The sequence below is a fragment of the Manacus candei genome, unplaced genomic scaffold, assembly GCF_025592945.1.
Source record: "Manacus candei isolate 608988 ecotype Guabito, Panama unplaced genomic scaffold, ASM2559294v1 h1tg000123l, whole genome shotgun sequence".
NCBI classification, from domain to species: Eukaryota; Metazoa; Chordata; class Aves; order Passeriformes; family Pipridae; genus Manacus; species Manacus candei.
Genome location: NW_026138171.1, coordinates 284,570 through 301,963, shown reverse-complemented (window position 1 = coordinate 301,963; position 17,394 = coordinate 284,570). Strand labels below are relative to the sequence as shown.

The 17,394-nt window shown below is 45.9% G+C and overlaps 1 protein-coding gene across 1 annotated transcript in view; it reads right to left on the bottom strand.

The window, feature by feature from the left end:
- LOC127462239 (collagen alpha-1(VII) chain-like) overlaps positions 1–17,394 on the bottom strand; it is a 142,766-nt gene that overhangs the window by 88,574 nt on the left and 36,798 nt on the right. Inside the window, exons 26-42 of the mRNA XM_051770693.1 lie at positions 17,084–17,158; positions 16,063–16,143; positions 15,950–15,976; positions 15,253–15,297; positions 13,406–13,474; positions 13,215–13,319; positions 12,958–12,984; positions 12,785–12,838; positions 10,723–10,794; positions 8,967–9,026; positions 8,735–8,770; positions 7,950–7,985; positions 7,660–7,695; positions 5,951–5,983; positions 4,438–4,491; positions 4,292–4,351; positions 1,336–1,371 (exon numbers count right to left, since the gene is read on the bottom strand). Of these exons, the coding sequence (XP_051626653.1) occupies positions 1,336–1,371; positions 4,292–4,351; positions 4,438–4,491; positions 5,951–5,983; positions 7,660–7,695; positions 7,950–7,985; positions 8,735–8,770; positions 8,967–9,026; positions 10,723–10,794; positions 12,785–12,838; positions 12,958–12,984; positions 13,215–13,319; positions 13,406–13,474; positions 15,253–15,297; positions 15,950–15,976; positions 16,063–16,143; positions 17,084–17,158 (906 nt within the window). The remainder of the gene's footprint in view (positions 1–1,335; positions 1,372–4,291; positions 4,352–4,437; positions 4,492–5,950; positions 5,984–7,659; positions 7,696–7,949; positions 7,986–8,734; positions 8,771–8,966; positions 9,027–10,722; positions 10,795–12,784; positions 12,839–12,957; positions 12,985–13,214; positions 13,320–13,405; positions 13,475–15,252; positions 15,298–15,949; positions 15,977–16,062; positions 16,144–17,083; positions 17,159–17,394) is intronic.

Below are 17,394 nucleotides of genomic sequence, written 5' to 3'. Positions count from 1 at the left end.
AATTGAGATAAGTTATTCAAAATAAATGAGATAAATTCTTCAAAATAAGTAAGTTATTCAAAATAAATGAGATAAATTCTTCAAAATAAATAAGTTATTCAAAATAAATGAGATAAATTCTTCAAAATAAATAAGCTATTCAAAATAAATGAGATAAATTCTTCAAAATAAATGAGATAAATTCTTCAAAATAAATAAGTTATTCAAAATAAATGAGATAAATTCTTCAAAATAAACGAGATAAATTCTTCAAAATAAATGAGATAAATTCTTCAAAATAAATGAGATAAATTCTTCAAAATAATTGAGATAAGTTATTCAAAATAAATGAGATAAATTCTTCAAAATAAGTAAGTTATTCAAAATAAATGAGATAAATTCTTCAAAATAAATAAGTTATTCAAAATAAATGAGATAAATTCTTCAAAATAAATAAGCTATTCAAAATAAATGAGATAAATTCTTCAAAATAAATGAGATAAATTCTTCAAAATAAATAAGTTATTCAAAATAAATGAGATAAATTCTTCAAAATAAACGAGATAAATTCTTCAAAATAAATGAGATAAATTCTTCAAAATAAATGAGATAAATTCTTCAAAATAAACGAGATAAATTCTTCAAAATAAACGAGATAAATTCTTCAAAATAAATGAGATAAATTCTTCAGAATGAATCAAGGGGTTGGATTTTCCAGCTGCTGATTAATTAATAAACGTGGAATTCTTTGCCCGGGGGGGCTGAGGGGGTTAAATTCCTGGAATTTGAACCCCCTCTGGCACAGCACATCCCGCTTTTCCATCATTCCCGGGTCTTCCCGGGAAGTTGGGGACTCTGGGATTACATTTCCAGCCACGAAAGAGATTTTTATTCCGAATTTTCTCCTCAGACCGAGAGCTTTTGGCGGGAAATCGCCGACTAGGCCGCGGCCTGGTTTTTTTTCCGTGACTTCCTTGGTACTCCTATTATAGGGATAACCCAGCCCTTGGAACTGGAGAAAGGTTTTCACTGGCTGTGGTTTAGGAGAGGTTTTCCAAAAACCAAGTTGGCCAAGGTGGGGATAAGAAGGGTTTAAGAAACCAGTTTTCCAGAAGCAAATCCTGATGTTTTGTGAGGGGACACCTCCTTTGATCTTAAGATTATTAAGAGGGATCCTTTTCCATTTGATATCCAGGGATAACCCAGCCCTTGGAATTGGAGAGAGCTCTTCTCTGGCTGTACTTGGAGTGATTTTCCAAAGCCAAGTTGGCCAAGTTGGGGATAAGAAGAGTTTAAGAAACCAGCCCCTCCCCACCCTCTCAGGGAACAAAGTGTTTCATCCCCCCCAGGACTCACCTTCTGACCCGGTTTTCCAGACAAACCCACATTTCCCTGCAGGAATACAGACCATCAGTGCCAGGGCAAAAAGGACACAGGGGGAATAACTGGAATAGCAGCAGCAGGAAAACCAGAGAGGGGAGAAATGGGGTGTCCCGAGGTCTTAAACCTCCTGATTTTTCCCCTAAACCTTCCTCTTTTCCCACATTTTTTCCCCTGCCTGGAGTTGACAAGAGACATTTTGTCCCCAAACCCTCTGATTTTGGTCCCTAAACCTCCTGATTTTCCCCTTTATCCCTCCCCTTCCCACATTTTTTCACCTGCCTGGAGCTAACAAGAGACATTTTGTCTCTAAATCTCCTGATTTTGCCCCTAAATCCTCCCTTTCCCACATTTTTTTCCTCTGCCTGGAGTTGACAAGAGACATTTTGTCTCCAAATCTCCTGATTTTCTCTCTTTACCTTCTGATTTTCCCCCTAAACCCTCCCCTTCCCACATTTTTTCCACCTGCCTGGAGTTGACAGAGACATTTTGTCCCCAAACCTCCTGATTTTGTCCCCAAACCTCCCAATTTCCCCCCTAATCCCTCCCTTTCCCACATTTTTTCACCTGCCTGGAGCTGACAGAGACATTTTGTCTCCAAACCTCCTGATTTTGTCCCCAAACCTCCTGATTTTCCCATTTATCCTTCCCTTTTCCACATATTTTCCCCTTCCTGGAGCTGACACAGATTTTGTCCCTAAACCTCCTGATTTTCCTCTTTATCCCTCCCTTTCCCACATTTTTTCACCTTCCTGGAGTTGACAAGAGACATTTTGTCTCCAACCTCCTGATTTTCTCTCTTTAGCTCCTGATTTTCCCCCTAAATCCTCCCTTTCCCACATTTTTTCCCCTGCCTGCAGTCGACAAGAGACATTTTGTCTCCAAACCTCCTGATTTTCTCTCTTAACCTCCCAATTTTCCCCTAAACCCTCCCTTTCCCACATTTTTTCCCCTGCCTGGAGTTGCCAAGAGACATTTTGTCCCCAAATCTCCTGATTTTCCCCCTAAACCCTCCCTTTCCCACATTTTTTCACCTGCTTGGAGCTGACAGAGACATTTTGTCTCTAAACCCCCTGATTTTCTCTCTTTACCTCCTGATTTTCCCCCTAAACTCTCCCCTTCCCACATTTTTTCCACCTGCCTGGAGTTGACAGAGACATTTTGTCCCCAAATCTCCTGATTTTCCCCTTTATCCCTACCTTTCCCACATTTTTTTCCCCTGCCTGGAGTCAACAAGAGACATTTTGTCTCTAAACCTCCTGATTTTGCCTTCAAACCTCCTGATTTTTCCCCTAAACCCTCCCTTTCCCACATTTTCCCCCCTGCCTGGAGTTGACATTTTGTGTCTAAATCTCCTGATTTTGTCCCCAAACCTCCTGATTTTCCCACCAAACCTCCCAAATTTCCCTCTAATCCCTCCCTTTCCCACATTTTTTCACCTGCCTGGAGCTGACAGAAACATTTTTCTCCAAACCTCCTGATTTTGTCCCCAAACCTCCTGATTTTCCCATTTATCCTTCCCTTTTCCACATATTTTCCCCTTCCTGGAGCTGACACAGAGATTTTGTCCCTAAACCTCCTGATTTTCCTCTTTATCCCTCCCCTTCCCACATTTTTTCACCTGCCTGGAGTTCACAAGAGACATTTTGTCCCCAGACCTCCTGATTTTCTCTCTTTACCTCCTGATTTTCCCCCCAAAACCTCCCCTTCCCACATTTTTTCACCTGCCTGGAGTTGACAAGAGACATTTTGTCTCTAAATCTCCTTATTTTGTATCCAAACCTTCTGATTTTCCTCCTAAACCCTCCCCATTCCCACGTTTTTTCCCTGCCTGGAGCTGACAAGAGACATTTTGTCTCCAAACCTCCTGATTTTCTCTCTTTACTTCCTGATTTACCCCTTTATCCCTTCTCTTTCCACATTTTTTTCACCTGCCTGGAGTTGACAAGAGATATTTTGTCCCCAAACCTCCTGATTTTCTCTCTTTACCTCCTGATTTTCCCCTAAACCCTCCCCTTCCCACATTTTTTCCACCTGCCTGGAGTTGCCAAGAGACATTTTGTCCCCAAACCTCCTGATTTTGTCCCCAAACCTCCCAATTTCCAGCCTAATCCCTCCCTTTCCCACATTTTTTCCCCTGCCTGGAGTCAACAAGAGACATTTTGTCTCTAAACCTCCTGATTTTGTCCCCCAACCTCCTGATTTTCCCCTTTATCCTTCCCTTTTTCCCATTTTTCCCCCTGCCTGGAGCTGACATTTTGTCTCTAAACGTCCTGATTTTCTCTCTTTAGCTCCTGATTTTTCCCCTTAATCCTCCCTTTTCCTAATTTTTTCCCCTGCATTGAGTTGACAAGAGACATTTTGTGTCTAAATCTCCTGATTTTGTCTCTTAGCCTCCTGATTTTCCCCTTTATCCCTCCCTTTCCCACATTTTTCCACCTGCCTGGAGCTGACAGAGACATTTTGTCTCCAAACCTCCTGATTTTGTCCCCCAACATCCTGATTTTCCCCCTAAATCCTCCCCTTCCCACATTTTTTCCCCTGCCTGGAGTTGACAAGAGACATTTTGTCCCCAAACCTCCTGATTTCCCCCCATTTATCCCTCCCTTTTTCCCATTTTTTCCCCTACATGGAGTTGACAGAGACATTTTGTCCCCAAAACTCCTGATTTTCCCCTTTATCCCTCCCTTTTTCCCAATTTTCCCCCTGCCTGGAGTTGACATTTTGTGTCTAAATCTCCTGATTTTGTCCCCAGACCTCCTGATTTTCCCACCAAACCTCCCAGTTTCCCCCCTAATCCCTCCCTTTCCCACATTTTTTCCCCTGCCTGGAGTTGCCAAGAGACATTTTGTCCCCAAATCTCCTGATTTTGTCCCCAAACCTCCCAATTTTCCCCTTTATCCCTCCCTTTCCCACATTTTTTCCCACTCACCCTGTCTCCCGTGTCTCCCTTCAGCCCGGGCTGACCGGGAATCCCAAATCCTGGACTTCCCTGGGAAAAAAAAAGAAATCCCAGGGATTTGTCATTTTTGGAGCTTCAACCCATGAAGGCTGGGCTGGAAAATTCCAGTTTTTCACCTTCTCCCCTTTGTCTCCCGGGATTCCTGGCTCTCCTCGTGCTCCAGGATCTCCCTGGGAATAAAAATATTCCATCAGAAATGAGGGCTGGAGAAGAAATTCAATATTAAAATGGAATAAATTAATGAAATCACGATAATGTAAAATAAAAAGTAATAATTATAATGTAAAGTAAAAAAGTAATAATGATAATTATAAAAATTATTAATAACTATATAGGTTATATAACAGATAATGATATGTTTATCTATATAATATATAATGATATATTTATTTTATAATTAGATATAATTATATCCTTATATGTTATATAATATAGATTAATAATATTTAATTACATATTTATTTTAGAATTAGACACAATTATACCATTATATATTATATAATATAGATTATAAATATATATTTATACATTTATTTTAGAATTAGATACAATTATATCATTATATATTATACAATAAAGATTATTAATATATAATTATATATTTATTTTAGAATTAGATATAAATACATATTTATATATTATGCAATACAGATTATTAATACCTACTTATATATTTATTTTAGAGTTATATATAATTATATCAATATATATTATATAATATAAATTATTAATATACAATTATATGTAATTATATATTAATTCTCAACATAATATTAATAACAATAATACAATTATATAATTATATTATTGTTTTATCTTATATTCTTTATAATATATTATATTTATATCATATTACTTATATTATGATATTCTATTATTTATATTCATATTCATAATATATTAATATTTATATTATATACTTATATACTATTATTATATTTTATAGTTATACTACATTGTTAAAATGCTATAATTATAACATTAATTACTATAATAATCTAGAATAATCTATAATAATCTATAATGTAGATTATACATTATACATTGTATTATTAATATAATATATACTATATCATTATATATAATTATTGTATATATATAATATAATATAATCTATAATTATATGATTATATAATTTTATTATGTAATTTTATTAATTTTATTATTAATTTATTAATATTAATAATTAATTCATTAAATCTATTAATTTTATTAATGTAATTTTATTGCATATTATATAAATTATATATTATTAATGTAAATTAATATATTATTATATTATTTATATATTTATATAATAATATATTTTGCACATTATAATTTTATAATTTTGTATATAATAATTTTATAATTTTAATTATAGTTTTAATTTTTTTCCTGGGAAAAGAGCACGTGGAAATCCCAAATTTCCCCACAAATCAAGCCCGGAAAAACAACCCCAGGCCCAAAATGTGATTAAAAGCCAGAAACCCCCCCCCCAGGATCAAATTATTCCTGCTTTTCCAACCTCTCTTTTCCAGCAATCCCAAGAAAAATAGGATTAAAAAACCCCCCATGGCACAACATTCCCTTTTCCAGGCGCAGATCCCAACATTTCGGGCACTTCCAATTCCTGGATAACGAACTCACCTTGGCCCCTTTCTTGCCTGGAGGTCCCAAAACCTGCGGAGGAAGAGAATTCCCAGATTTTCTTTGGGATAAAGAAAAAAAAGGATCTCCCTTCCATGTGTTCCTTGTTTTCCCAGGCAAAGGAATCTCAGCTTTATCATGGGATAGAAAACCCAAAAAAAGCTCCACAAACCCCCAAAATTCCCAAAATTTGGGATTTTTTAGGAGGTAAATCCCAAATCCAGAGAAACGACGACCCCTCCCAGGGAAGAGCTTTTGGTGACGCTCCCAGAATTCCCATTGGGAATTCCTGCTCGTCCCAAACGTCCTCCTGCTCTTCCTTCCCGGGGGGGGAGGTGGGATTTGGGAAGGAGAAGGGTGGGATTTGGGAAGGAGAAGGGTGGGATTTGGGAAGGAGAAGGGTCACACTCTGCTCCATTCCAGGAGGAAAAGCAGGAAATCCAAGGCCACCAACTCCTTCCCAAACATTCCTGTGGGAATTTCTTCTGGGAAGAACCACCTCTCTTGCTCTGGGTGATGATCCCTGTGGATCCAACTCAGAATATCCTGGGATTTTGTGAAATCTGCTGCCTGGTTTGCTTTTCCACCTTCTCTCCTTCCTCTGGATTTGTCCCAGGATTTCCCTGAGCTCCTGATCCCAGGGGAGGTGGGATTTGGGAAGGAGAAGGGTCACTGAGCCCAGGGGAGGTGGGATTTGGGAAGCAGAAGGGTGGGATTTGGGAAGGAGAAGGGTCATTGACTCCAAGGGATGTGGGATTTGGGAAGGAGAAGGATCACATTCCAGGAGGAAGAGCAGGAAATCTGGCAGCAGGAATTGTCCCTCTACACCCACCAGAGGACATTCCAAGGCCACCAACCCCTTCCCAAACATCCCTGTGGGAATTTCTTCTGGGAAGAACCACCTCTCTTGCTCTGGGTGACACACCCAGACCTCCCCACAGGGAATTCCTGCTCCTCCAAACATCCTCCAGGACGCTGGAGCTGCTCCCACTCCCTGAGGGTGGTCCCATTCCCGGATGGAAGTCCCGTTGGAATTGGATGGGACACCCCTGAGGGTTCTCCAGCAGGATCCAGAGCAGCTCCAGGAGCAGCTGGATCAGAGGGACAGGCCTGGAAAACAACATTCCCTTCTCCCATTTTTTGTTACTTGGAAAAAAAAAAGACCAACATGGAATGATCTCCAACAACTTCATCATCCAAATCCGGTCTTTTCTTTCCCTTGTGTGGGAATTTCTCCCCCTTTTTTTGCCTCAGGGCTGGAAAACCTGGAAAAAAACCCCCCCACTGGGGTAATAAATATTCCCTGGAAAGAGATCTGGGGAGAACTCGGAGCTTGGAAAAGCGATTCCATCGTCTCCTCGTCCTGCTCCCAGGATCCACAGGAGAAAATGGGAATTTAAAGTTTCCCAGTGGTTTGTTTTTCCTGATTAATAACTGGATTACTTTCCCAACAACCCAAAAAAAGGTGGAATTTTTGCACTCTCGTGTCACCCTGGAGGATTTTCCAGGGAAGGGTTTTCCAGGAAGCTCCTTTGAGGAGGAGCTGGGAACACCAAGAAAAAAAAAAAGGGTTGGGAATACGAGGAGCGGAGCGAGGGAGTTGGCTGGAAGGTCATGGGAAAGGCCTGGGGGTTATTCCTGAAATTCTGGGATGCATCCCTCCCGCTCCAGGGGGGTGACTCGAGGTCCGGGATCCCGCTCATAGTTACCCCCACAGCCGGAGCACCTGGAATTCCCGGGTTTCCCTGCAAGGAAAAAGGACATCAGGGGAATGTGGGGCGGCGAAAACTTCCCATTCCTGGTTTTTCCAGCCCCCGTCCTTCCCTTAAAACCGCTCCCAACTCATCCGGGAAGCGCGAGGCGGATCGGAGGAGACGCCGAGCTCGAGGACGTTCCCGGTGGTTTCACCAGCCAAGCTGAGCTTCCAAGAGCTGGGATCCAGCTGGGAAAAAGTCGGGATACCCCCAGCTGAGCTGCTCCCTCTTCCTGTCTCACTCACTTGCTCTCCCTTCTGCCCTGGAGTTCCTGGAATTCCCTGGAAGACACCAAAAATCCCGCCGGATTCAAGAGAGATTCCGCGCTTTCGCTCCCGCTTTTGGGAGACCTTCCCAAGAAGAGGGAGAGGAGGAGGATTAAGCTCTTCAGCCTCCAGTTTTCCCACTAATTCTAAGATATTTTTTTCCAGACGGGGCTCTTGGCTGAAAATTGGGAATTCCCAAGCCCGGGAAAGCTTTGATTTCCAACTACCAGGAGCGCGGGGGCGGTCCCATCCCAGGGAAAAATCCATCCAGGATGAGGGATCACCTCTCACAGGGCTGGAATTTCCCCGCTGGAAAGCGGAATCCGGGCCTGGAATGTTCGGAGGGAGGCGTTCCCAAATTTCGGTGGGAGACAATTCGCCTCCTAAACCACGTTTGGGGTGAAATTCTGCAGTTCTGGGGGGGTCTCACAAAAGTGGCATTTATTATTTTATTAAAATATATTTTATTTTATGAAAATATCCCATCTTCCCACCCCATCCCAGGTCTCTGCAGCTGGAATTCCACAGCCCAGGGAATTGCTGATGTGTAAAATTATCCCCTTTCTTTGCTTTTTTGAGGAAAAAAAGGGTCGAGATTGGGTTGGAAAGGACCAGTTGAAGATCTCCTTGACCTTGGAAAGTCACTTCCAAACCGAGCTATTCCACGATTCCCTGATTCCCACAGCCCCTGACGATGGTTAGGGATAAAAAAATTCCCTTGGCACCCGAAACCAGGGGCAGGAATTCGGGATTTCAGTGCCTACCTTCGGTCCTGGTGCTCCCGGAGGTCCCGTCGGCCCCTGGAAACGACAGGAGAAACAGGGAAAGCTCTGAGTTTAAATCCCAATATTTTCCCTTCTTCTCCACGTTCCCACAGGAGATTCACCACAGGATTCACCCTCCAGGAAAAATCCTGGTGTTGGAGGAGAATTTGGAGACGCTGGAGCCTCCAGGGGGACTTTAAATTCAAATTTTGCCGCGAAATTCCCGACCCACCTGCTCTCCTTCTTCCCCCTTGGAGCCTGGAGCACCAGGAATTCCTGTTCCCGCCGTTCCCTGCGAGGCAAGCGCAAAATTCTCAGGAAAAGCCGCTTCCCAAAGTTGTCCCAGAGCGTTTTGTCCCCTCCCCAAAATCTGCTTCAGAGCTCTCCCCACGAAGCGGGAGGGGAGAAATTCCCCCTGGAAATGTTTGCCACGGGATATCCCGGGGTGAGTATCCCGATCCCTCGGTATCCCGATCCCCTGGTCAGGTGTGGGATGAGCACAGAGCACCAGGAACCCCCAAACCCAGCAGTTCAGCTCAGTTAAGCCTTTCCCCGAGCTCTAGGCGGGGTCTAAGTCTACAGGGATCAGCTGAAGCCTCAGAGCTGAGCCCTGAGCCTTGAGCTTTGAGGGTTTGGGAATTCCTTGATTTGGGAATGCCTTGATTTGTGGCTCTGCCCCCTTCCAAACTTGGGGTCTTGAGGTTTTGGGAATTCCTTGATTTGTGGCTCTGCTGCCTTCTAAACTTGGGGTCTTGAGGTTTTGGGAATTCCTTGATTTGGGAGTTAATCGTGGCTCTGCCCCTTCCAAACTTGTAATCTTGAGGTTTGGGAATTCCTTGATTTGGGAGTGCCTTGATTTGTGGTTCTGCCCCTCCCAAACTCGGGGTCTTGGAGTTTGGGGAGTTCCTTGATTTGGGAATTCCTTGATTTGTGGCTCTGCCCCTTCCGACTTGGTGTCTTCAGGTTTTGGGAATTCCTTGATTTGTGGCTCTGCCTCTTCCAACTTGAGGTCTTGAGTTTTTGAGAATTCCTTGATTTGGGAATTCCTTGATTTGTGACTCTGCCCTTTCCAACCTGGAATCCTGAGTTTTTGGGAATTCCTTGATTTGGGAGTTAATTGTGGTTCTGCCTCTTCCAACTTGGGGTCTTGAGTTTTTCAGAATTCCTTGATTTGGGAATTCCTTGATTTGTGACTCTGCCCCCTTCCACCTTGGGGTTGTTCCCTCAGCCATCTCCCCCTGGTTCCTTTCTCCAGCCCCTCCTGCAGAATCCCAACCCATCCAGCCCATCCAGGACCTGAGGGTCACCGACACCGCCAGGAGCAGCTTGAAACTCTCCTGGAAGAGGCTTCCTGGGATAACTCACTATAAGATATCCTGGGGGCCAGCCAACGGTGAGTATCCCCCTCCCTCAGTATCCCCATCCCTCAGTATCCCCATCCCTCGGTATCCCCATCCCTCAGTATCCCCATCCCTCAGCATCCCGATCCCCCGGTCGGGTGTGGGATGAGCACAGAGCACCAGGAACCCCCAAACCAGCAGTTCAGCTCAGTTAAGCCTTTCCCCAAGCTCTAGGCGGGGTCTAAGTCTACAGGGATCAGCTGAAGCCCCAGAGCTGAGCCCTGAGCCGAGTTTTAGTCTCCAACAAAGGGATCCACTGGCTCTGAGCCCGGCTGGGATTTGGAAAATCCAAGCAGTTCCCTTCCAGCAGCACAGGGGACACCTTGGGGACCAGCTCTGCCCTCCCTGCCCTGGTCCCCCAGGATCCGGGGGAGGGAGCTGCTGGAACAAGGATTATTGATCATTCCCTCGGGGAAACCCACCCCCAGGAGGGGGAGAAATTCCCTTTGGGAATGTTTGGCTGCTCCAGGAACGCTGGGAGATCCCAACCTGCCTTCCCACAACTCCCCCCTGCTGTTCCTTGGGCTCCCTGCCCTCAGCTCCCCCCGGGGCCGATGGATTCAGGGAACATCTGATGTGGGACGTGACCTTTTCTCCCGGCGGTCCAGGAAGTCCAGGAACTCCATGGAGCCCCACAGGGCCTGGCAAACCAGGTTTTCCCTAAAAAAGGAAGATCCAGCCTCAAATCTTTCCCTTCCAGCCCGAAAAGGTTCAATTTGAAGTGCAAAAAACACGAGCAGGGAAACATCTCCCCTGATATTCCCCCCCTAAAGTGAGGGTTTAGAGGGTATTCCCAAATTCCCTTTTCCTGCAGAAATGAGTTACGGATCACTGGCTTTGCTGAGGAAGGGGAAATAAAGAGGTGTTGGCTTGGATGGGAAGAGAATCCGTGGAAAGGGCTGATCCAGGGGATACAGCTCCACAACATGGAAATGGGAAGGAAAAAAGGCCCCGTGGATCGTGAGGGACAGGAACAGGAAACTTGGGAAGGAGCAGGAACAGGTCATGGACATGATCCCTCAGGAATCCCTCAGGTTCGAGCCTTTTGTAATCCAGGGATTGCCCAAATTTTCTTTTCTTTTATTATTATCTAAATACATTATTATTATTATCTTTTATTGATCACCTTTTATTGATTACCTTTTATTGATTACCTTTTATTGATTACCTTTTATTGATTATCTTTTATTGATTACCTTTTATTGATTATCTTTTATTTATTATCTTTTATTGATGACCTTTTATTGATGACCTTTTATTTATTATCTTTTATTTATTATCTTTTATTGATGACCTTTTATTGATTATCTTTTATTTATTATCTTTTATTGATGACCTTTTATTGATTCCCTTTTATTTATTACCTGTTATTTATTACCTTTTATTTATTATTTTTTATTGATTCTTTTATTTCTTATCTTTTATTGATTACCTTTAATTTATTATCTTTTATTTCTTATCTTTTATTGATTACCTTTTATTTATTATCTTTTATTTCTTATCTTTTATTGATTACCTTTTATTTATTATCTTTTATTTCTTATCTTTTATTGATTACCTTTTATTTCTTATCTAGTCCTCCCTGAACCTTTTAAATTCTCTTTTCTCCCCTTCAGCTCCAACCTCCCACATTCCAAACATCCCTGTGGAACTTCTGCTGGGAAGAACCACCTCTCTTGCTCTGGGTGATGATCCCTGTGGATCCAACTCAGAATATCCCGGGATTTTGTGAAATCTGCTGCCTGATTTGCTGTTCCACCTTCTCTCCTTCCTCTGGATCTATCCCAGGATTTCCCTGATCTCCTGATCCCAGGGGAGGTGGGATTTGGGAAGGAGAAGGGTCACATTCCAGGAGAAAGAGGAGGAAATCTGGAAGCGGGAATTGTTCCTCTACACCCACCAGAGGATATTCCGAGGCCACCAACCCCTTCCCAACCATCCCTGTGGGAATTTCTTCTGGGAAGAACCACCTCTCTTGCTCTGGGTGATGATCCCTGTGGATCCAACTCAGAATATCCTGGGATTTTGTGAAATCTGCTGCCTGGTTTGCTGTCCCACCCTCTTGCTCTTCTGGACCTATCCCAGGATTTCCCTGACCTCTTGACCCCAGGGGAGGTGGGATTTGGGAAGGAGAAGGGTCACACTCAGCTCCATTCCAGGAGGAAGAGCAGGAGATCTGGCAGCAGAAATTGTCCCTTTACACCCACCCCTCGTTCCAGAGGACATTCCAAGGCCACCAACCCCTTCCCAAACATCCCTGGGGAATTTCTTCTGGGAAGAACCACCTCTCTTGCTCTGGGTGATGATCCCTGTGGATCCAACTCAGAATATCCTGGGATTCTGTGAAATCTGCTGCCTGGTTTGCTGTCCCACCCTCTTGCTCTTCTGGACCTATCCCAGGATTTCCTTGACCTCTTGACCCCAGGGGAGGTGGAATTTGGGAAGGACAAGGGTTGCTGAGCTCAGGGGAGGTGGGATTTGGGAAGGAGAAGGGTCACATTCCAGGAGGAAGAGCAGGAGATCCGGCAGCAGAAATTGTCCCTCTAACACCCACCCCTCGTTCCAGAGGACATTCCAAGGCCATCAACCCCTTCCCACCGTGGCTGGGCAGCTCTTCCCAAGCTCCTGGAGCCATCCCTGGACCACTCACCGGCTCTCCTGGGCCTCCTCTGTCCCCCTTGAGGCCGCTCCTCCCCCGAGGGCCCTGCATGGAGCACAGCACACTCTCACTCCGTGGATTTCCATGGATTTTCGGGAAGTTTGGCGGAAATAATGAGGAAAAAGGGGCTTTTCATCATCACCAAGGCGAACCTCAGGACTTACCCTGGCTCCTGAATCTCCTGGTTGGCCCTGAAACACGAAGGACAAGGACAATCAACCTGGGATGTGGAACCTCAAGAGGTTCCTCTCCCAACTTCATCCCATAAAAAAAAAAAGCTCCTGGGGCCTGATGAGCCCAAAACCCCAAAATTCCCACTCCCAAGGGAAGGCAGAGGGGTCCAGACACCTCAGCCTGCAGGATTTGGGGTCAGGTCCCCTCTTCTTGGGGCACATCAAGGCCGACGACCCCCCTCTCTCACCTTGATGGAGATCCCTGGAGGCCCCAGCATTCCCGGTGGTCCCGGCATTCCCGGTGATCCCGGCGGTCCTGCCGCCCCAGGAACGCCTGGCTGCCCTTTGGGTCCCTGAAACGAGGGAAAACCAGGAGAGGGAAGGGATTTGGGATCTCTCCCACCTCTCCTTTTGCTTCTCCTCCAGGCTTGATACTCACAGGGGGGCCCGGCTGCCCATTCCGGCCGGGAATCACCTCCACTCCTCCCAGGACGTATCCCGGCTCGCCCTGCGGACAAAGGCGGGAGGAAATGTTGGGAAATCCGGGAATTTGATGATTTAGGGGCGATTCCATCAGCAGGGAAAGTAAAGTTAAACTCAAACCATCTCCTTTGGCAGCAAAACCACGTGGAAAAGACACGGGATTTGTTCGTTGGCTTGGAAGAAAATTAATTCCAGAGGGGGGGAAAAAAAGGAGGTTGGATTTCAGCAGGATGCATTCCCGATTTTCAGTTCACACTGACAGATCAGGGGGATGCAGGGAAGGAGCAGGAATGTGCAGTGGGAGAAAGGGGAAGGATGAGAAGCTCCTGGGATTCAACTGGGAGACAAGGGAAGGATAAGAAGCTCCTGGGATTGTTTAGGATTGTACTGGGAGAAAGGGGAAGGATAAAAAGCTCCTGGGATTGCACTGGGAGAAAAGGGAAGGATAAGAAGCTCCTGGAATTGCACTGGGAGAAAAGGGAAGGATAAGAAGCTCCTGGGATTGCTCTGGGAGAAAGGGGAAGTATGAGAAGCTCCTGGGATTGCAGTGGGAGAAAATGGAAGGATAAGAAGCTCCTGGGATTGCCTGGGATTGCACTGGGAGAAAAAGGAAGGATAAGAAGCTCCTGGGATTGCAGTGGGAGAAAAGGGAAGGATAAAAAGCTCCTGGGATTGCACTGGGAGAAAAGGGAAGGATAAAAAGCTCCTGGGATTGCACTGGGAGAAAAGGGAAGGATAAGAAGCTCCTGGGATTGCAGTGGGAGAAAAGGGAAGGATAAAAAGCTCCTGGGACTGCACTGGGAGAAAAGGGAAGGATAAGAAGCTCCTGGGATTGTCTAGGATTTTACTGGGAGACAAGGGAAGGACAAGAAGCTCCTGAGATTTCAGTGGGAGAAAAGGGAAGGATAAGAAGCTCTTGGGATTGCACTGGGAGACAAGGGAAGGACAAGAAGCTCCTGGGATTGCACTGGGAGAAAGGGGAAGGAAAAGAAGCTCCTGGGATTGCACTGGGAGGCAAGGGAAGGATAAGAAGCTCCTGGGATTGCACTGGGAGGCAAGGGAAGGATAAGAAGCTCCTGGGATTGCACTGGGAGAAAAGAGAAGGATAAGAAGCTCCTGGGATTGCACTGGGAGAAAAGGGAAGGATGAGAAGCTCCTGGGATTGCACTGGGAAACAGGGGAAGGATGAGAAGCTCCTGAGATTGCAGTGGGAGAAAGGGGAGGATAAAAAGCTCCTGGGATTGGACTGGGAGAAAAGGGAAGGACAAGAAGCTCCTGGGATTGCACTGGGAGAAAAGGGAAGGATAAGAAGTTCCTGGGATTGCAGTGGGAGAAAAGGGAAGGATAAGAAGCTCCTGGGATTGCAGTGGGAGAAAGGAGAAGGATAAGCAGTGACTGGAATTGCACTGGGAGAAAAGGGAAGGATAAGAAGTGACTGGAATTGCACTGGGAGAAAAGGGAAGGATAAGAAGCTCCCGGGATATCCAAACATTTTGATGCCCCAAATGCAGGAACAACAGGTTTGTTCCCAGTGGAAACTAGGGTGGGAAGAAGGACCCATCCAAGTCCCACCTCCTTCTGGGAACAGCCAATTAAATGTGCCAAGTCCTGGGATTTCTCCACAAAGACAGAAAATTCCTCCTTGGAAAACTGAAGGACAACTCCCCCAGGCGAAGATTAGATGTTAGACCCGGCTTAGAAGTTCAAGTTCACCCAAGATCACTGGGAAAACGCTTGGAAAACAGGGATCAGAGCTCCAAAATAGCTTTTTTTTCCCCAATAAAACCCGGGAATGAAACTCACTCTGTCTCCTTTCGGCCCCGCCGGTCCCGGATAGCCGGGAGATCCCTGGAATTAGAAGTAGATTCTGAAGCTTAAACAGGAAATCACCCACAAGACCATGGATGCTCCATCCCTGGAAGTGTCCAAGGGCAGGTTGGAGCAACCTGGGATAGTGGAAAGTGTTCCTGGGGTTGGAAGTGGGTGGAATTTAAGGTCCTTCCCACCCAAACCATTCCAGGATTTTCAGAAATGAAGGGGTTTCGGATCCACCCTCGGTCCTTCCAGGTCTCTCTCCAGCTTAATCATTCCCAGACAAGGGAAATGCTGGATACAGGAGGGAAAACAAAGCTCTGGATGCTCCTGGCACAGCCCAGCCCCAAATTCCAGTTCCAAATGGGGCCACGGAGTCCTTGGAGCCCCTTGCTGGGCCTAAAGGGGCTCCAGGAGAGCTGGAGAGGGACTGGGGACAAGGGATGGAGGGACAGGACACAGGGAATGGCTTCCCAGTGCCAGAGGATATTGGGAAGGAATTCCTGGCTGAGAGGGCAGGGAGGGACTGGAATAGAATTCCCAGAGAAGCTGTGACTGCCCCTGGATCCCTGGAAGTGTCCAAGGCCGGGTTGGAGCAACCTGGGATAGTGGGAGGTGTTGGGGTTGGAACTGGATGATCTTTAAGGTCCCTTCCCAGCCAAACCATTCCAGGATTCCAAATACTCACAACATCGCCTTGGACGCCGGGAATACCCTGGAAAACAGGGAGAGGGAGGTATTTGAGGGCCACCCTCCCTCCTAAGGGACACTGTGACAAAGTCAGCCCAAACAAACACCCACCGTGACTCCGGGGGGACCGGGAGGACCCGCCCGGCCCGGCCTGCCCGGCAGCCCAGGAATTCCATCCTTCCCAGGGAGTCCCTAAAGGTAGGGAAAGAAACAGCACGGAAAAGTCACTGCCTTGGATCTTCAAACTCTTTCTGGAATGCTTGGGAGCATCCCCAAAAATTCCAGAGCATGCACATAAAACCTGTTTGTTCCCTTTGGCCTGATTTTCAAAATCCAACCCGGAAGATCCCAAGAGGGTTCTTTGCTGGAGCTCTTCCTTAATTCCAGTAATTTAGTTGGGTGTAGTGGCAGAGAGCAGGGATAGGTGGGATATTGGGAAGGAATTCCTGGCTGGGAGGGTGGGGAAGGGATGGAATGGATTTCCCAGAGAAGCTGTGGCTGCCCCTGGATCCCTGGAAGTGTCCAAGGCCGGGTTGGAGCAACCTGGGATAGTGGGAGGTGTCCCTGGAGTTGGAACTGGGTGGACTTTAAGGTCCCTTCCAACCCAAACCATTCCAGGATTTTCAGAAATGAGGGGGTTTAGGATCCACCCTCGGTGCTTCCAGGTCTCTCTCCAGCTTAACCATTCCCAGCCAAGGGAAATGCTGGATCCAGGAGGAAAAACAAAGCTCTGGATGCTCCTGGCAGAGCCCAGCCCCAAATTCCAGTTCCAAATGGGGTCACAGAGTCCTTGGAGCCTCTCCCATGACCTAAAGGGGCTCCAGGAGAGCTGGAGAGGGATTTGGGACAAGGCAGGGAGGGACAGGACACAGGGAATGGCTTCCCAGTGCCAGAGGGTTAGATGGGATATTGGGAAGGAATTGCTGCTGGGAGGGTGGGGAGGGGCTGGAATGGATTTCCCAGAGGAGCTGTGGCTGCCCCTGGATCCCTGGAAGTGTCCAAGGCCGGGTTGGAGCAACCTGGGCTAGTGGGAGGTGTCGGGGTTGGAACTGGCTGATCCCTGAGGTCCCTTCCCAGCCAAAGCATTCCATGATATTCCTTATCCAAGTGGTTGGATAAGTGCTGGACTCACCCTCTCCCCTTTCTCCCCCTTCGTGGTGGAGCCGTTGGGGTCGGACCCTCTGGGAGCTGCCGGAGCCCTGGAGCTCTTCCAAGGAAAAGGAAAACAGACAGAAAAATAATGATCAGGAAATTAAATCCACCAGAAGATGCCAAATAAACTCAGACCAGACCAGACACTAAACACAGACTAAACCACAGGCTAAACCACCGACCAAAACACAGACTAAACCACGGACTTAAACACAGACTTAAACACAGATTAAACACAGACTTAAACACAGATTAAACACAGACTTAAACACAGATTAAACAGATTAAACA